Below are 20,579 nucleotides of genomic sequence, written 5' to 3' on the forward strand. Positions count from 1 at the left end.
TTTCCATAGAGTGAAACCACCTCAAGTTCTGAGGTAAATTTTAGAAATAGATATTCTGTGAAAAGATAACTTACAGTGAATGTCACTGTTAGTTCTGCATTACATGCTAATATAAGCTATGTAAAGGCTAAAGGCGTTTGTATTTAGTGTGTTTGAGGGATAGCATTAGCAGTCAACATGTTGTATCTGGCTGACATTATCCTCAAAATCATAAGCATTAAAAACGTAACCACTCGTTTGATAGAGTGACTATATAGCACTAACAACATAGTTATATGTATTATATTCCATTTCTGCTAATAAATCACCATAATTATTACACACTGCTCCTTTAAATGGTCATCTCTCAACCGGACAACTGAACCCGCCCTCCAACGACGTCTTACGGGAGCTTTTTGCGGAAATGATCGTAAACTGTTAAGGTAGCGCTCGTTAGCCGGGTCTGTCACGGAAGTATTCAAATTCTATTGAATAAAACTTTTGACAATACATTGGCGAAACACTTGTACCTGAATTAAAAATATTTCAAGATCTTACTTGAACTTTATAAAGTGGTTTTTATTTTACTCTAGAAACGTGGCTCAAAAATCAGCCCTAAGCTCACGCGGTACTCTCCTGTAGCTAAACCGTGGCAACAAATACTGGTAGTCATAGAGACGTGTCTATGCTGGTAGCAACAAGCTTGACACCTACAAGTATTCATAGCAAATGACGTAATGTGTAAAGATCCTTTTACAGTTTTACTAATCATTGGGACACATCGTTACTGTTTAAACCCTTAAAAATACAAGTATATTTTTTAAAAGTGATTAAATTGGGCCTCTTTAAAGCCTTTATTTTGAAAGCAATAACCGGGAAAGTCGTTATCCATCCAACTTAACACTAAACCGGGTCAATATTTATTCTCCTTGAGCTACGTTTATCGTCCATTTACACTTACATTTAGACGTTGGAACGACATATGTTCATTTCTAGCTGGTGAACTGAATGGAAAATAGTGACAAATGGGATCGGACCGGGCCGGGCCAGTCCAGGCCGTGCAAGGAAACGAGAGACAGCAGCACCCAGACTGACAGCAAAATACAAGGTGAGCCAGATGGAGGTTGTTTTCGCTTCTTTCTTGTGATGCCACTAAACAGCTCAATAATTAGATATATATGCGACATTGGATATTTGTCTTTCCTACAGTTTATACCTAATTATGTTTTTGCATGATCAGTGTTGATGATCATGATTTCATGATCACGCTTTCATGCATAAAGTATCAATGATTTGCACAGTTGGGGGTTAATTTGCCGTCAGAAAAATGAAAGACTGCTTGTTGAAAACGTTGCGTTAAATGGAAAAGAGTCTGCTTTTGCTGCTTTGATTTGATATATTATTACTTTAGTTATAAGACACTGAAGCAGCCTAGAGTGGCTTCTGAGAAGTAAAATCCAGTCACTGCTCACCTTAACACTCAAGCCACTATATATTCTCCCATCAGCCAGCAGAGGTATGGACACCGACTCTTCATTCACTCAATGTCTCTGTTGCATCTTTTACCAGGTCATGGCCCCAGGTTATCAAAGGTAAATCTGTTCACTTTGTTGAGCTTGTGGATGGAGTTGTTCCCTCAGGAGAATCATGAAGAGGATGACAATAGCCAGGTCAGTATAAAAGTTGACTTCATGTATTTTGAATTTTGCATACAATACAGTAAATGGTTGCAGGCTCTGCTTCCACACCTGTCCACGCTCCCAGTGAGGTAATAGTTTTGAATCTGCCAAGTTTCAGATCCGGGCGGTGGGTCTGGTGGTGGTGCAGGAAGGCAAGGTGGTGGGACTCCATTGTTCAGGAGCTGAGCTCCACGCAGGACAAACGGCCATCATCCAACATGGTGTCCGGCTGGCGGACTGTCAGCTTTACTTCTCGAGGAGACCTTGTGCAACTTGCCTTAAAATGATCATCAATGGTGATGAGAGATGAGACTCATTAAAACATTTTAAGAAAATGAGAATCAGTCCTTCTAAACAGATAGGATGAGAATGTTACTTTGTGACACTGTAATGATCGACCAAGCATGAGATGTTGTTTTATTGACTCAGCACAGTGGGAGTATTTTATAGCTTCCAATGCAACTTAACACACACACTCTATATATATATACATACATATATATCACGTGTGTTTCTCAGGTAATTCATACTATTGTAGACTGCAGGAACGTTATTGTCATGCTGACTTTATCAGGTTTTAAAGTACATGAGGAATGAACTGAACTTTGGAATCATGTCTCTGACTTCGAAATGAAACTGACTGATTGTTGTTTTCTCTCATTCAGCTGGAGTCAGACAGATCTCCTTCTGGCCCGGAGCCCCTGAGATCAGCATGCTGAAGCCCACGTTGACAAACCATCCAAACTCCATCTCCCACAGCCCGCCTCACGCCATCACAAAAGAAGCTGCGCTGGACGCGATTGCAACAGAACAGCTGAAATCTAACAGCCGTCCTCACATCTTTGTGCAACTGCAGCCGCTGGCACCTGGCCTGGGCCAGTTTGTTTACGAGACATCTCGAGATTGTGATTTCATGGAGAAAATGGTTTATTATGACCGTTTACTGAACCGAGAGGAACTCTTCAACAGGTACTCTATTGTACCTGCATATCTTTGTACTTTCAGATAACTATGAGAGTACATAAGTAGATGCTCGTGAGCATTAAATACAACTAGATTTAAGGTGGATCTTGCAACTTCAACGCTAGGTCCTAAATCCTAACCATTGCTTCTTTTAATGACTTCGTTTGTGTTGTATGCATATACAAATGAGGACTTATGGGATGTTTTTGTCCCATTCATCCATCAGTGGATAGGAGCCTGTACACGAGGCAAAAGATAACACTAGAAACAACACTAGAAACCCCTAGATGCTGGTTGTACAGCTTATTGCAGTGGGCATGTTCATCAACACAGAATCTTGCAATCTGGTTTTTGATCATTAAGTCATTTTGTAAAATTGGTTTAAAAATCCGATGACTCATGGACTGCGTTTCAGTTGATGTGAGACAAACAGGATAGTGTGTATTTGTGCTTTACAGCGAACGCGGAAGGCACCTGAAAGATTTCTCCAGTCAGTTCCTGGTCGGAACGTGTCAGCAGCACAAGGACATTTTGACCCACATGGGCCTGGAGAATTTCTGTGCGGAGCCTTACTTCTCCAACCTGAGACACAACATGAGGGAACTGGTGGAGGTTCTCGCTGCAGTGGCTGCTGGGGTTCCACAGAGAAACTGTGGTTTCTACAGGTTCATTTATTTTCTATGTAGATGTGAATGTACTGCAACCACAGCTATTTGTTGCTGATTATGTTGTCTCTGTGATGCAGAGAACAGTTGGCAACCTCACTGCCTCCTCATGATGAGGAAGTGTCCCAAGAGGTGGCTCGCCACTGCGTCATCCAGGCTAGGCTTCTGGCCTATAGGACAGGTGTGTTTGGTTTATCTGTCTGTCATTAAAGAACTCCAAAGACTAGAGCTGAATGTAGCAGAGCAGATCATATTCTGATGAATATCAGAGGGAACAATGTGGGATCAAATACTTCTTGTTACAAATACTAAACTGCATCTATATAAGCTGAAAAATAACCTGTGATTAAAAATTAGACAAAAACACAACTGAATTATATTAACCAGATAGAGTAAATAATGAGTCATAATGTGTTCATCAAGTTGGGCAAAGGTTGCCTGTTTAGTTTTTGTTAGATTGTATAAAGGTCCTATTACTGTTAAGATTAGATTATGTCACTATGAAATGATCAGACTGATAAAAAGCCTGATAATTACTATTAGATTAAAAGAACCAAAGACCGCATTTAATAGCTTTGCGTGAATATCCGCAGGAGGCAACAGACACGTGCCTGTAGGATGTTTTCCTGAGTGATAGGCTTACAGTTGAAATGCATACAATGCATCCATACAATGTAAAAAAAAAAAGTTGTCATTTTCATTCCAGAGGACCCAAAGGTGGGAGTGGGTGCTGTCATCTGGGCCAAAGGAAAGTTGGTAAGCTTGCCTTTCTGCCCTTTGAATTGAATTGAAAAAGAATAACATTTTGTTCCTCATTGAGATGAGACGTTACCCTCTGTGTGATGGTTCCAGAGGGGTTAAAAGGACAAAAATGATATCTGCCTCTTGCAGAGGGTTTTTAAAGTCAAAATGGGATTAAATAGATTAGATTCTGGTTGACTGTATTAACGAACTGACGTTTTTTGTTTTGTGTGTGTGTGGGTGGATACAGTGGGCTGTTTGTGCTAACAGTTTGTGACAAATCCCCAGTTATTTTTCTTGGTATGATGGTTCTGACTGAAAATTAGAATAATTGTGATCTCCTTCATTGACAGGGTCAGCTGCCATGCTGCTCTTTAATGTTCCGCATTTTCCAATCCAAAAACCAATCATTGTTTTAGGTGCAACATTTGTTCAGCAAACATTTATTCAACATAAAGCTACATCCAAGACACGGTTAGATTTTTGTCATAGTTGATGAAGTGCTTTGAACTGCTCTTTTGTCCCAGGCTGGCTGTAGTGGAACTGGGTGCCTGCATCTGGTGGGCTGTGGGTTCAACGCTTATCCCGCAGGCTCAAAATATGCAGAATACCCCCAAATGGACAGCAAGCAGAAGGACCGCCAGAGACGCAAATACAGATACATCGTCCACGCAGAACAGAACGCCCTCACCTTCAGGTCAGAACCTGCTCATGTACACGGTCAAGCATGGCAGCGATGAAAAGACACCTGCGCTGTACTTAGATGTTCCTGTGATGCTTTTAGGATGCGAGATATCAAACCGGAGGAGGCCACCATGTTGTTTGTAACCAAATGTCCGTGTGACGAGTGTGTCCCTCTGATCAGAGGAGCTGGAATCACACACATCTACACCTCAGACCTGGACAGGGACAAGGATAAGGGGGACATTTCCTACCTGAGATTCAGCAGCCTGAAAGATATCAGCAAGTTCATAGTGAGTGCACGTTATTTTCGGTCTTCTTTTCTGTCTCTGGTGCGTTGGCTTTGGGATGTCTTTCTGCTGATGCATTTAAACAAACCTGATTAGACTTAGATATGTCCAAAGGTTCCTCTATATTGAAAAGTCTGACATTTTTCTTCTCACAGTGGCAAATGAGCCCCCCAGCTTCCTCAGTGCCTTCTCCTCCCATTGCCAGTAAGTTGCTCTTCATTATCCTTCATGTGCTGTTTAAAATGTCACAAAAGATTCCACGATTCTGAATCCTGGGCTCTGTTTATGAGGGGTATCACATGACCAACACACGGGAAGATAAGACCCATGTTGGCACAAGTGGGGCTCTATATTTGTTTAGAAATAAAAATCTATTTTTGTTGCAGACGGTTGCATTGGGAAGCGCAGCAGGCAGAGTGAGCAGGAGAGCTACAGAAACAAAAAGCCGTGCAGCGACTCGCCTTCTGTCAGCTGTTGATGGATGAATGGACAAATCCATATATGGGGGAAGAAAAACAAAAAAAACACCAGAGAAACATCTTTTTAGTTGCTGCACCGCAGCGAAATGTTATTAATTTCTGCCCTGATTATCAAACCTCTGCCACAAGTGATTTCACTAATCGGTGTCTTTTACAAGTTCATTTATATCTGCACATGGGTTGGAGAGACAAGACGGCACATTTTAAAGGGACACCTCTAAGAAAGGATAGAGGGTTAAAAAAAAAAAAAAAGCATGGACAATTTAAAAATATAAGGAGCTAAAGCAAGAAATAGGGATATGACAAAAACAATATATTTAAAGTAGTGATATTAGCTGTAATACACAGATGTTTGATTTATTTTTCTATCTAAATGAGGACTGAGTTGGACTTACTGAAAGTATCGTCTGGTGAGAGACTTCCAGGTGCCGCTGCAGATGCTGCAGCGTCTGGGAATTATTTTATTTGTTCTTGCAGGTTGTTGCTGTGAGAATATTTGAAGGTCAAGTCTTTCAAACTGTAGAAGTATATTACAAAGTGTTCCATTTTAACGCTATCCGGATCGAAGCGAAATTGCACTTAACTTAAGTAGAATGTGATGTTTACTTCTTACATCCTTTTCCCTCGCACCTTCATTATTTGGACCGAACATTGTCGCAGACGGAGAAGCAAAGATGGAAGCTACCTTTAATCACAAGCTCAGATAAAGAGTGATTCTCCATGTAGCAGCTCACTTTGGTGTCATCAAAAGAAAAGATTTATCCATAATGATGAAGAATTAAATTCCAGCTTTGATTTTCTATAAATCATCCGTTCAGTTTGTCTTTTGTCTGTATATTTTCCTGTTGTTGCAACAAGCTGTTAAAACAGTCCTGTAACTTTCTTATCCAGAAACACAATAACAAGATGCAAGAAAAACAAAAAGCATTTCATTTTTTAAATAAAAAAACTACATCTGTATTAGTACACGAGCGTTCTGTAAACGTGAACAAATGAGCGCACACAAGCAATGCTTTCCCATCCTTTTATTTGTAGTGAGTGTGGTACAATAGCATCAACATGGAAAACAAGGTGTCTGCTTTCACAAAGGATTCCGGGAAGTTTTTATTGACCAAAATTGCTCATTTGAGTTTGTGTCAATGGACTATATAGATGTAAAGCTGGTTGATTTTTTTTTTTTTACATTTGCATCTCATGTTATAACACTGTCACAGCTTTAAAGTGTCCAAACTAGCTGGTGGTACATTTATTTGTCAAGGGAAAGACGAGCATGGAGAATACATGTTTTCTCCCACTTTGCAGAGTAGCAATTCACAAGTTTACTATTAATGAGGTCAATTTACTTTCCCCGCGACTGACTTTATTTCTATTTGGGTTCACTTTTTCTTTCTTTTCTTACGCAACTGTTGAACCAGAATTTGAAGTTTACTTTTATGCTTTTCACTTAAAGATTAAATTCTAGTTCAAGATCGTTTAATTACAACTTAATCTAGAGGAAAGCTCAAAGCTTTGTGGAGGGAAATCAAATATTGTTTAGAAAGTAAATTGTTTTTCTTTTTGGGGAAAAAAAAAAAAAAAAAGATGTGCTCATATTTACTTTGCAAGTCAAATTTAAAGAACAGCTGACCCTGCTTAAGCTGTGCTTTCTGTGCACTGTTTTCACCCATTTTCTGGTCATTTAACTCCACGTGGATCTTCACAGTCCCATTTCACCAATAAGTCCTTTGATTTTGGCTTCATTCTGCGAGTTTAAATGAGTTTGTGGTGGACAGTTTACACTTCACATGTTGAACCGGCACTACTTCGTGTTAAACTATGGCAAGAAAAAAGTTTCAAACACTTCAAAAATGACAGCGTAACTCAAATATAGTGAGTTAAGAGGTTCACCGCTTAATCAAACAAATATGTTCTATCTAGAGCATATTTTCATCAACATAACAATTAAGCTCCCCCTAGAAAGATACGGTAAATACAAACAGAAGTGAAAAAGAAGGGAAAACGCACCTAAACAAAAAAGGCACCTCTGAATCTTCGACTACGTCCTTCCTAAAACCAACATCGGAATCAAATCGGATCAAAATGCACGTTACAGTACAGAAAGAAAAGGAGTGAAACAAAAACACAAAAACAGCCATCTTTATCGCTGCTTCTCCTCACACAGCAAGGTGCCTCCTGTCCATGTTCTCACTCATAATGGCACTCACTTCAGGCGTACAAACCATAAACTGTACATGGCAAGAAATTAAACTCTCTCTCTCTCTCTATATATATATATATATATATATATAAAACAAAAACAAAATCAAGCAGTGTGAAAACTGATCAGCTTAAAATGTTTGATCGTATTATTTTATCATACAGAAAGTGCTTTTAGCCACCAGCCGAGAACCAGTGATCAGCATAGTTGAAGCTTAATGTACCGATAGCGGCCCAGTGTCACAATTTAACCAAAATAAAGGCCCTTCATTTTGAAGATTCGTAAAACATGCTTGCAATTATTAAGTTTTGTTGGCAATTTTTGGTCAACGGTGACGGAAAAGTTCTCTCTCTAAAGCTGACTGATTTCTTAAAATGTCACAGGTTGACGCTCAGCTTTCCCCTCGTTGAGCTGGCAAACTCATCAGGTGTGCCGCATCACCAATAATCAACTGCTCACTTTAGAGGTAAAGCGGGAGGAGAAAGTTGCCGTGGAGACACGATGGCATTTCAGATTGTATTTAGAGAAACAGAAATATATCGGCTTTGGCAATACGACGGAAAACAAGATGTTTGGCTACAAGTCTTGACTTTTTGCAAACGCTTTCGCCCGTCACCAAGAACAAGACTTCGAGCTGAGAACACGTGCCAGGAAAAGAAAATAAAGAAAAAAGGTCTTCATAATTTTACTAATCGGCAGCTACTTCATTTAAAAAGTTACAAGTAAACTCAGAGGCGGCGGCTAACAAGAGGGTCTGCAAATGCTGACTGAAACTGCAAAAAAAAAAACATCAGCCATTGGACCATTTTGGCCAAAGCTTTTTTAACCGCTGGTTCTCCTAACAAAGTAAATCAGCTGCCTCCAACACGACGTGGTTGTGGCTCTACATGCTACAAATGAAGAAAAAAAAGGGTAGATTTTATAGAAAAAAATACAAAAGAAAGTTCAGTGATTAAGAGCTACTCTTGCACAAGTTTTTAATAAACCAACGAAGATGGAAAAAAGGCGATAATGTCTTGAAGTTTTTTTTTGTTTTTTTAAATAGAATAACCATTATTGTTAATGTGATTTTTTTTTTCTTTTCTTTTTCTATGTCTTCCTGTTGATTAAAAAGTTGGGGTCAAGGGAAGGGAAGGATGCTTCTCTAGGAGGCCGGTTTCTTCAGATCCCTGATCTGTTTGATTAGGTAGGTCTTCTCGTCGTTAAACTGCTCGTCGTCTGTGCGATCCTTCTGAAAGTTGCTCAGGAAGTCAATTAGTTTGGTCTGGTTCTTGAGCAGAATGTCGATGATAGGCTGCGTCTTGTTGGGGTTCGCAACGAACACCTGAACGAGGAAAGAAAGAGGAATTCAGCGATTGTCGGGGATAGTTCGCTAAGATGCCAGTAGGTTATTCAATCCAGAGATTAACTACATCCACAAAACCACTGAGGAAGAAAAATACACAAACTGTCCATCTGACATCAAGGAGCATCTATTTGCAGAAGTGCACATTAGAGGGCTGCATTGGGATTGGGGCCCGCCAACTCAAATATCGCGGGAGCGGGCGGTAGAAACTAAAAATTCTTTTAAAAAAAACACTGAAGCCTTGCGAAAAATAAATAAAATACAGAAGAGGAGAATAGAATGTGAAACAGTCTTTACTTACAGCCTTTACTAAGAAAATAACTAAATAAAAACAATTTGGGACGGGAGAAGACACCAAATCAATGCATTTTTATTATTGTGCGGGCAGAAATTCTCAAAGTTTTGCGGGTGCGGGCGGGAGTGGACAGAAATTCAGCGGAAGCGGGATGAAGAAAGTCTCCAGTGCACATAAGTGGTGCTCATGCGCGACCAAAACAAAAAATGCACGTCAAATGAAATGTTGGAACGCTCATTTTGCGTACCCAACATTTTGTAATCTGTAGCGCAGGATAGGCCTATGAGCCACTGTTTTAGAACGTCGTCAAAGAAGCAAGCTCCATTAAGCGATTACTTTGACGTTCCTCCACCTCCAAAGAAATCTCCGGACTGAATCTGAACGGCAAAAGAAGCATGTGTTCTAGGAAAAGTGGTTGCAGGAGGTCAGCTGGCTTCTTACAAATGATGAATGCAAATGAGAGATGTGGTGCAGAATATGCTGTTTATACAGGCATCCAGCTTTGATAAGCATGCCAATAGCAGAGAGCACCACAAAGTAGTTCAAGCAACTGATGCGATGATGGTGACGACAGAATGTAGGATCCTACAGAACCTTCAGTGCTTTAAAATAGTAACTCTTGTGAGTGCTTAAAAAGCTGTCATTTCATTTGGTTTTTGGTGTTAGAAATATTGGCACATTTAGTTTTCAGAGCTTGAAACACAGTCATGTTATTAGAAAATTGCATAGGTTTAAAGAACAGACATTTACATTATCCACGGATCCCTCGATTTTGTTCCTCCCATGAAGTGGGTTAAGGAAAAAATGCATGTAAAATGCGAGGACCAAGCAACAACCCTAAGTTCTCCCCTGAGACAAGACAAGACCGAAAATCTTGTGTGCACCCCTGTCTATGTGTCTCTAATTCAATGCACGGACGCTGTTCTTACCTTGAAGACATGGAAGGCCTCAAACTGGATGTTGGGACTCTTGTCTCTGAGCAGATTCATCATTAACTTGAGATTCTCAGGCTTGCTGATGTAGCGCGTCATCACTGTGAAGTTATGTCTGTCCAATAATAGCTCGCCCAGAAGCTGGAGGAGAAATGATTTGCAACACTGTGACGAGGAACCTGTTTAAAAGAAGTCTAGTGCAAATGAATGTACAAATCAGAGTCAAACCTTCAGAGACTGCCGCTTGGTGACGTAGTTCTCAGAGTGCAGCAGCTTCTCATAATCTGCAAACACCTGCAATGAAACGACAAACACTCCTGTTAGCAATTAGAAACGGACTGAGACCGACTTTGAGACTTTTTGCTTGTTGTTCAACTCATTGCTGCGTCTAGGATACTCGACCATTTGCCTATAAGAAAACTACGGTGAGCATCTCGAGCTGCCTGGAGAGTCCAAGCTAAACGTATCACAAACAGGAAGTGCATGAATCGGGAGTTGTTCAGTTGTTACTCCACCTTCTTCAAACTTTCAAACAGAAACCAGACTCTCCTGGAACCATGTTCAATCTGTCCAAACATGCCCTTGAGTTTTCATGCCAGTGTGACCTTTGGATCCTTGTCTTGGCATTAGTGACTAATGTCAAAATGGATTTTTGTTTTGCGTTTGTTTGTTTAATGTCTCTTAGCAACTTTGTCCCTGAGCTGTGGGATTAAATTCTTTAACTACATGATCCTAAATGAAGGCTCTAGATCCTGAGTAAAAGGCGTTTAAATTTACATAATTAAGTACCATTATGATAAGATTATGTTTAATATATCGCACGGCTTTTTAGGCTAACCTGTGTGGCTGTAACTCTGTCTGGAACTGCACCAGGAACTACTCGAAGAAATGTATTTTGGCTCAGCCGCATCGACTCTATTGAGTCCATTGCAACTTGTCCTGAAACATACAGATGTCCGTTAATATGGCTGCTGAAGAAGGCCTTTCTGTCAGGGGCTCTTGCAGCCGAGTCCCCTGGAGGCCCTCAGAGTGAAAGGGTCCCTCTGCCCAGGGAAGCAGGCAGCATAAGCACAGCTTTGTATCTGGAGACACTGATATTAAAATGGACTTTTCTCAGTTCTGTAAGTGTATTTGTCAAAAGCCTTGTGAAGGCCTGTGTGTGACATGGCTGGACTATTGAGCACTGCAGTGACTCATGTAGTCATCATCTAGTTATGCATCTGTGCATTTGTCCTTATTCAGACTCCTATAGAGAACTGTGTTTATGTTTCCAAATCATGACTGATGAGATGATGATCCACGTGTGTCGTGGCAGATGTGAGGAAATCAAAAGCAAACTGGCATCAACATGTCCAGCAGCTCTTACAGTCGTCCACAGACCGCTTTCCAAACTACTCCTCTTTGGGAAAGAGCTGCAGAGGAACCAAAGCATTAGCAAGTCAGATCACTCACAGCGTCGTAGTTCTGTTCGAGGTACTCGGCAACAAGCACTTTGTGTCTCGTCAGAAGATCCTATGAACAAAAACAGATTGCATTTCAGATGATACAGTTCATAATGAGAGACATTCAGTGACAAACGTTCAGGGACTCGTTATCTTCTGGCTTTTGTGGATGTTTGTTAGAAATTCCAACTCAATCCAATGGAAAATGAACGACAGCTGCGGTTTAGAATGAACTGCAACAGTCATGAAATTTTGCAGACATACTGAACATTTGTAGACGTTTGGAAATAAGAATGTCTGTTTAATTATCTGGGAGCGTTAGGTGAGGTAACACCAGGAGAAACTGCATGTTATTTGAAAATAAAACCAAGTCTGAAGCATGTAGTAAAGAACAAAAACCCTGAACAGGATTGAGAATGAAACACGTGATCATGATTCACTTTTGTTTCATAATTTCCACTTAATAAATACATCAATAAAATTAAAACCCACCCAAATTTGCCCACTGCTTAATACTTAAAATACCCAACTTTATCTAGGGAAAAACAAGTGATACTGACATAAGACACGACTCAGTGTAAACACATATCTGCTTTTAAAAGCCGACATTAGACAAAGTCAGATGAGTAGGCGTAGTGCGGGTAATTCTGGTGTGACTCAACGGCTCAGACCCAAAACAATGCAGGTACCTTAAAGGTAGCGAAGGCGTCAGAGGCGATGTCGAAAGTAGACATCTCCACGTAGTTGAAGAAGCTGTGGAAATGATCAGAATGAAGAACTATTTTGCCGAGTGGCTCGTGGCGGATGCACTCCCTCAGCATGATCCCACAGTTGAGTGCGACCTGGGGCGTCTCGTATCTTTAAACACACAGAGAAAGCATATTGCATCACCATCCTCTGTACGCGGTTAACAGTACAGTAACAGTATGTGCCCGTCTCACCCCTTCAGCAGTATGAAGAGGACCTCTTGGTGGGAGCAGAAGTATTCGACAGTGGGGCTCCTCGTCCCGATCTGCCTCCTCAGGATGTTGTTAAAGATCTGACACACGTCCTTTTTCCCCTGGAAGGAAACAGAGTTCAAACGGAATCGTTCAATTCTGCAGTTTATCACTTTTTCCAACCGCACTGCAGCATTCCCTTTTATATGTCTCTTGGATTTCTTCTTACCTCAAAGTCAATGACCTGCAGGTTTTCCACCAGTGCTATCAGTAGGCCGCTGTTGTACAGCTCCTGGGCCAGCTGGGCCACAGTCTCAGTGTGCGGCTCCTTATCGTTGCTCCCATACAAAATCTCCTTCATGGACACCAAGCACTTTGACACCTCCTCAGATGCCTGGAGAACAGAGAAGAAGAGTTGCAATGATCTGAGGAGGCAAGTGGGTAAACGGGCTTTTAGAGGGCACAACGTGGAGGTGCACGGAGTTGTTTCTATGTGTGCATGTGTGTGTGAGAGAGTAAAATATCTTGACAGTGAAGTGTCAGGAGATGACAGGGCCAGGCTGTTCCATGTTCTAATTTCACAGCCGGCTGTCACCCTTGGGCCCCGGGACACCAAGACATTTACAGATACACACAGGAGGACACTGGTCTTTCCTACCTTATCTGTCTTCTTATCATGTTTGACCAGGATGGCCAGGTTTTCCTTCAGGGTCCTGACGATGTCTGTGGGACTCTTGTGCGATTTACCAAACAGCGGCATGATGAATACACACACAGACGCCTTGGGACCTGCGAAACACAAAAAAAGGTGCAGTCAGTGCAAAGCTGGACTCTTTTAGAGGGAAAGGATGTGCCAAGACGGCCTATAGACAGTTAATGACACGCTATCCCGAATCACACAAATTTGGATTTCTCACATTAGCGTGCTTTAAATGTGATCATTTTATAGTGAAATGGACATTATACAGCTTAAGGTGAACCTGCCTGGTGACACATATACTCCTTTCTAATTATATTTAATCTAAAAAGAGCACATTTCCACTGACACAAGTCCACTATTTTTGCACTGTTAAATCAAATTTAACGTGTGTGGATATGGGCCTGATGATGGCTCATCGGTGGTTTCTGTGAGGCAGACTGTCTCACTGCCTTTAACACTCCTCCGTCTCCATCAACCTGGTAAGACAACCGAACAAAAGGCTGCTGAGAGAGAAATAGGAATGCATGCGTGTGTGTCTTAGTGTTTCAGGATTACACCTCGGAGACACATTCCGCTGTCATCTCAACTCGATGTGAGCACAGGCCTCTTGACACTACAGTCTCAGATAATCACAGTGGAACCAGCAGATTGAATTTGCCTTGAATTCTATTTTCAGGATTATTTTTTAGGTAAACAGAGTCAATAATGCTTCTTTCCATATACAATGTCCAACTATTAGCTGTCTTTGAGTCAGGACTAAAACATTAGTTTTAGCATATCAGTAATATCATACCGCATGTGACTCAAGACTTTGAGGTGATTTCGGGGGGGTAACTCAAACAGAAGCTTCACTACACTTTGATTCAGATCTTGAGCCTGGATCAGCTGAGAGGCAGTACGGACTCCTTCTGGAGTCAGGCAGGCTGTACTGGCTTATCGTAGATTACATTATCATAATATCTGCCGACTCCAGTTGTTTTTTTGCCCTCGTACTGCCAGAATGTCAAGATCTACATCTATACATCTCGTATTTTGTTGCAGCATTTAAAAAAGATCTAGCTGGCAACTGCAGGTTTTTTCTTTAGTTCAAATGTCAAGAGAAACTTACAAATTATTATTCTATCTATCACTAAGTTTCTGGCTGCTGAGTCCATGAACATATGAAAAGGATTCAGGAGGAAGTGGTCGCCTTCACAATGCAGGTCAGGTCAGGAACAGCCAGGGAACTTGTGACTGCTAATCCTCCTCTGGGAATGCAAAAGGGCATTAACCTCCCCCCTTTCACCCCAACTCCCACTTTCAATCCACTCCATCCATATCTGCTGCACTCCCTCCACTCCCTCCATCCTTTAAGCTTAAACTAATTTCGGCAACTTCCGCTCCCTCTAAATTCCCTCATTTCCCTGCTTCCTCAGTCGCTGCTTAATAAGGGCAAGTACTCAACATAAATAAGTCAAATCGTGCCTTAACTAAGACTGGACACAAGCTGCTGGTTTTAACGTGCACATGAGCTCAAAGTCCAGCTTCCCGAGAGCCAAAGTAACACGATTACCACCGGGAGGACAGAAGCACTACCAGACAGCTGGAAACGTGGTTTAAGAATGAAAACTGCACGAGAAGGTCCGTCTTTATGTTTATCTGTACGGTGAAAAGCAAGAATGATCCGATTACCCCAGTATATGGCACTGAAACCCAGCGATACTGTACTGTTGCCCAAATAGGATCAAATGATGCTCATGAATCAAATTTCACAAAGTTAGTAGAAATGCTAAAGACGCTAGAAGCAAACAAATTAGAATCACAAGTTTTTCACCGGACAAAGACAAAATCTCAGCTGAGTGGATTCACTTCTCTCAATGCAGCCTCAGTGTTCAGACTTTTAGTTTGGGCATAAAGGGCTGACTTTTAGGTTGTAATCACGCTGGTGTATCTCCTGGCTGAGCAACAGGTTTGTTTGACACACAAAATCACAAGCGAGATGCCCCTCAACATGAAGAAAAGTTCCAATGTGCAGTCAACAAGAAGCAAATTGCACAAAATTGCACTCATTCTCAATTCGGTTCTTGTACCAAACATTTTCAGAGGGATGTTTTCCAGCCTAACACTGACCTGTGACTCATTTAAGCATAAAAAAAACAACACACCAAACACAGGGGATGAACCAGGTGTATCAACAGCTTATAAACACACCTCTGATGCTGAATGTTGATAATGCAATGACACATTTTCCACATATTACGCATCTCTGCCAGTACGGTATGTCAACTCCACAGTCAAAGGCGAGTTAAAAGTACAGCTTTTAAAAGGGCACCATCTTTAGAAAACCTATACAGAAAAAAAGAAGAGTAACAAATGAAAGAAATCCCTAAAAATATATTGAATAATAAGGCAGTGCCCACAGCTTTATTCATCTGGCCCCTGAAGTTCAATATTTCCAGTCTGGCTTTGTTCTAAATGTTAATAATTAGTAAAGAATTATGTCCAAACGATCCATTTTAATCACCTAATAACAAGTCCTTAAGCCCTGGAAAGCTTAAGCAGCTGGTTACTGTGAAACCTTCATTTCCAGTTGTTGCCAACTTAAACAGACTAAATGTTATGTAATGGAATTAATCCGGTGCTCGCTGGGCCTGAACGCACTCCGCTAGCTGCTCTCTTCAACTATAATCGAACCAGAGGGCTTCAACGTTGCCCCAAATGTATTATTTAAGGTGTAATCTTCATAAAATAGAATAAGCCTACAGTAATGTGGATGATTTCAGCTCTGATGTCAGGCGTCTTGTTGGTCAATAATGATAAATGTCAGGGTGACATGTTTAAACCATTCATTTGAAAATAAATACACTCATCAACACGGTGCGTTAAAATCTATTGCGATTCATTCATAAAAGATCAAGCAGATGAAAAACAAAAACATACCATCAGTCCCTCGATTTGTCATTTAAAATGGCAAAAAATTGAGATGATGGCTCATAAAATTCTACTATGAGATAAAAATCAAGTGGAAAAAAGCTGTATCAATCCCAAAGAGAAATTATAATAATACAAATATTAAGTAATAAATTCTTCCATGTTGGAGCCTCGACTCTGCAAAGTTTGATTTCACTACATGTTTAGCTTCCATTTCATCTCATACCACATGCTGAGAGGCCATCAGACGTCTACGGAAGATATTGAATCTTTTAATTCTTCTGAGCATAACAAAACAGGAATTTTCAGTGAGGGTGCTGCCTGTCTTGTGACATTTTAAGGTACATAGACAGTCTCACTGCTGGGACTTGACAGAAGCCTCGCTGTCCAAAGTTGCAGACGGTTCCCTTGACCCCAGCGTACATGTTGCAGAAAATGACGACACATTTAAGCTGTAAGCAGATTTCTCCTGGATTATGTGTGAGCAAGGCCTCCGCTGCTGGCATATAGGCTCAACGTCAAAGCAGAGAGTTACAAGGAAGCACCTGCAACATTCAACTTTACCAGCATAACCGATGGCATACTTCATGAAACTCAGGCCGTCCTATAAAGCATGCATCAGTGTCTCTGTTCATGCATATTTTTTAGCCTGGCTGTTATAGATAAGCCCTTCTACTGTATTCATCCTGTGCTTTTGGACTTAAACATTACCGTTTCTCTGCAGATTACATTTGTCATATTTAAAGTTCATTCCTCATTCAGAATATGAAAGTACAGATTTCTTATTTATTAATGTAATTTCGTATTCAGACCAATGACTAACACAGTCATCATCAAACAGCACAGTCACCTATCGCAGCATCAGACAGTAATATCCACTGAAACTAACTGCATGATAGCGAGTGGCTCTGATGACTAATCAATGACATTCTAAGATAGCGATCCAAGGCAGGAGCTGGAGAGATGTTGAGATAGTGAACTGTAGATGTCATTCGTGTGGAGTAGTTGGGAATACAAGTTGGGTCATTTCAGGACTTTTAATAAAAAAACAGGGGTCACATAAGGACGCGAGAGAATCGCAGAAACTCATAGCTCCTAAGTAAAAGGCACCAGAAGTAATAGACTCCTGTCCCACATTCTTTATCACATGTACGTGTAACTCCCCATGTGAGGTGTGTAAGCAGATAAATACCCGGAACAGTGAGTGTAGTTTGAGCACTCGTGGTGATTGACACTTCATTAAAACCTTACCAGGTTGTTTAACAACTGCAAGAATGTACTGCCTTTTAATTAGAGCAGAAACATGTCTTCCTGTAGCTTTCCAGTAAAGACTCAGAACAGTAATTTAGGTATTGGGCAGGGAGTAACAAGCATATTTCACCCACTCGTTCAGTCTAGATTATTACCGTCAGTAAACTACAATAAAACTGACAAAAATCTGCAGAATCTTTTAAATTACAGCACAGCAACGTACATGTTGTTCCCTGCCAAGCGTAGAACCTTCAGGAGCTGAGAGCTTTTCGGCAATGGTAAAATCAGAAAGATTTTTTTAGGTCCTCAAAACACCAGTTTGCTGTAAATTCTGCTTTATTTTTGCCACTGGCTCATTTTTGGCAATGACAATAATGTGACGAAGCCTGTTCTTTTTTTCGCTTTGAAGAAAAACAATACTACCCAAACAAAAAATGTCTATGCAGAGAGATGCTTACCTGCATTTGATGCGCATCACTGAAGCACAGCCTCACCTCTATTTAAATTCAGTTACAGCTCTGTGCTTTTAGCTGCTTTAGTCTAACCAATACTTGTTGCTTCAACAATCATCATCATGGCAGTGGAACATTTTGTACATAAGTATACCTAGATTCAGCAAACCTAGACAAACAATTACAGCTAATATCTTGAGTTCCTGTGTCCATAGTCGACTCTCACAGACAGATTTTTCTTTCCAAATCATGTTTTTCTGTTCCAGGCACCTTTTAATCCTAACGTAGGTATTTGATTGGTCAAATGAACAAACAAAAGTACACAAAAGTCTGTAGCTGAAAGACAAGTTAACAGAAATGGCTAAAATGCATAGTTACATAGTATTCAATGACCCCATTAAGTAATTACTACTGAGAGGTAATGTGTTCCATTATCTATGTCCTTCAACAGCGAGCTGGCACAGCAAAATAAAGTACAAGAGCTTTATCTGGTTACACAGACGGTCACTAGTTTAAGTGAGTCAGCAGGTTGGAGAAGCTGTGTGCAGAGTCACTACGGCTAATATTCTTATATAGTGTCAGACAGGCCTAACCTACAAGGATATGAAAGCCTACTGTATTCTACCCTGATTCTCCTATGAAGGTAATATCTGAGATAACCGCAGGAACACAGGATATATTATCATTTTACATTCAAATTAAAAGCTTAACACATGGTCGCTACAAGCAGCAGTGATTGTTAGTTAACCAAAAAAAAAACATTTTGAAATCAAGTTTGTTGGTTACTGAGAGAAATTATATACATTAAATTATAAATTATGTGTGATGATCACATTCCGTCAAAATTTATTTTGCAATATTTCCAACAAAACAACTGAATCAAATTTGCATCTTTTGTTTATTGTCTCGTTTGTCTCTGTGGGATGGGCTAGGATAACAAAATCACTGACTAAAACTAAAACCAAGTGCAAAACAAGTGTAAAATCAATTTTTAAGTCTAGCTCATATCACTACTGATGCATTCACAGGTCTTTTAAAAAGTAAAAAGCAATGGCCACACAAAATTCAGTGTAGGGCTTCAACTGACTGATTATTTTCATTGGCAATGAACCTCTGATTTATTTTCGTTTCTTCCACTTCGTTTTTTAAAAACGTAAAAAATAAAAAAATAAACAGTTTAGCAAATTCCCAAACATAAAAAGGTGCCATTTGATAATCACTAACATAGTGCATATGCACGTTTAATTCTAAAAGGTATCTTTATCCGTTTAGAAGACTGTAACTGTAACTCTCATATCTAAAAGATGTAGACTGAAAACGTTTAGTATTTTCTTCGATAATTGCATAAATACTATTGCTACACGACACGTACATTTTGAAAAGCTTTTGTTTTGAAAGCCTTTACCGGAAACGGAACAGTCTTCTCTCAGGATAGCCTGATGCTGGTCGTCTAAAGTAACATAAGAGAGGGGGGGAAAAAAACAAAAACAAAATACACTCACTGTGTATGTGCTGCTGAAGAATTAAAGATCCCACGAACGACAGTATTGAGAAGAATATGAGCTAATAACGCAAACGGACACAAACAACGCATAAGGCCGCATTAAGTATCCCAGACAATGTGATTTAACAAGGCTACACCCCTCTCGCCTCCGGCCAAACTCCCTTTTTTGTTTGACAGATTTCCAAAGCTAACCACAGTTGTCTGCATCATTGCAGAAACAACTCCTGGCAGGGGGTCTCAAGTATTAGCATAACTGACATTTCTACGTGTCAACCCCTGGCGAAGTTACGAAGACTCTCAAGGGCAGTAATATCGAACCATAAGGTTAACTGGAAGCTATTGCTCTTCGACAGTATTAGCTACGAACGATACTTACAGTGAGAAGATGTTTGCTGTCTTTAAAATGTCTTCACCGCTTCTGTCCCAGTTCACAGCGCAGCCGAACCTCACAGGAAGGCGTCTGTGTTCACGCCAGGGTTGTTTGTTAGCAGGAAAGTCAGCTAAAAATGTGTGCGATACAATTCAAAATGTGAGGAATCTGTTAAGAAGGCAGTGCAGAATTCCATCTGGTCGCTCTCCAGTGTTCCGCCAAGTTCTTCCAACAACGAACCAAGGCGAGGATTTCCGGTGTAAACCTCCGTATTAAAATCGAGTGGAATCCATATTTCGGGGCTGAAACGGGGAACCACTGTTGGAGCGCCAATTGAAATAACCATACCAATAGTAATTTGATTAAAGTTGTTCGTCAATTAAAATATTTCCCCACTCGTATGGTTACCAGATGTTACCAAGGCCTAACGTTTTTTACTGTGCAAAAAAACTCAACTTCCGGTAAGACTAAGACTCATTCTCGCTCACTTGACAAATCTGTATCTTTCCAGCCGCAGCTGAATCTCGTTCACATCCTCTCACTAAAATTCCTCCTTACCACCTTTCCTGCGGCATTAGTGTGTTGTGTTTATCAGATTAAATTTGAGTGAAATACTTTTCATCATACTTATTAGTGAAGACAACTTTAACTTTTTTATTTTACGTTCTTCGTCAACCAGCAAGGACATTAAAAGGCGATATGAGGTTAAGGTCAGACAGCGAACTTATTTGAACGCACCCCAGGCCAACTCCTAACAGTCTAAACT

The 20,579-nt window shown here is 40.5% G+C and overlaps 2 protein-coding genes across 3 annotated transcripts; one reads left to right on the forward strand and one right to left on the reverse strand.

Annotated features, from left to right (window-relative positions):
* Positions 1-325: 325 nt before the first annotated feature.
* Positions 326-6,751, forward strand: cdadc1 (cytidine and dCMP deaminase domain containing 1). 2 transcript variants are annotated; one of them, XM_072397773.1, is made up of 11 exons: positions 326-1,087; positions 1,549-1,649; positions 1,771-1,954; positions 2,324-2,627; positions 3,080-3,286; positions 3,367-3,467; positions 3,993-4,042; positions 4,555-4,724; positions 4,812-5,001; positions 5,154-5,202; positions 5,385-6,751. In XM_072397773.1, the coding sequence occupies exons 1-11, from the start codon at positions 988-990 to the stop codon at positions 5,474-5,476; spliced, it is 1,548 nt and encodes a 515-aa protein (XP_072253874.1). In that variant the 5' UTR covers positions 326-987; the 3' UTR covers positions 5,477-6,751. The 2 variants fall into 2 exon arrangements, with proteins under 2 accessions (XP_072253874.1, XP_072253947.1); XM_072397846.1 differs by having other exon boundaries at positions 328-1,087; positions 1,777-1,954.
* Positions 6,488-20,039, reverse strand: cab39l (calcium binding protein 39-like). The gene is made up of 9 exons (XM_072397939.1): positions 19,820-20,039; positions 13,285-13,415; positions 12,856-13,020; positions 12,630-12,748; positions 12,378-12,546; positions 11,699-11,758; positions 10,475-10,540; positions 10,244-10,387; positions 6,488-8,998 (listed from the first exon to the last, which is right to left on the reverse strand). Exons 2-9 carry the CDS (start codon positions 13,384-13,386, stop codon positions 8,819-8,821), a joined length of 1,005 nt encoding a protein of 334 aa, XP_072254040.1. The 5' UTR covers positions 13,387-13,415; positions 19,820-20,039; the 3' UTR covers positions 6,488-8,818.
* Positions 20,040-20,579: the final 540 nt, after the last annotated feature.

The sequence above is a fragment of the Leuresthes tenuis genome, unplaced genomic scaffold (assembly GCF_036924035.1).
Source record: "Leuresthes tenuis unplaced genomic scaffold, fLeuTen1.0.hap1 SCAF_1, whole genome shotgun sequence".
NCBI lineage: Eukaryota > Metazoa > Chordata > Actinopteri > Atheriniformes > Atherinopsidae > Leuresthes > Leuresthes tenuis.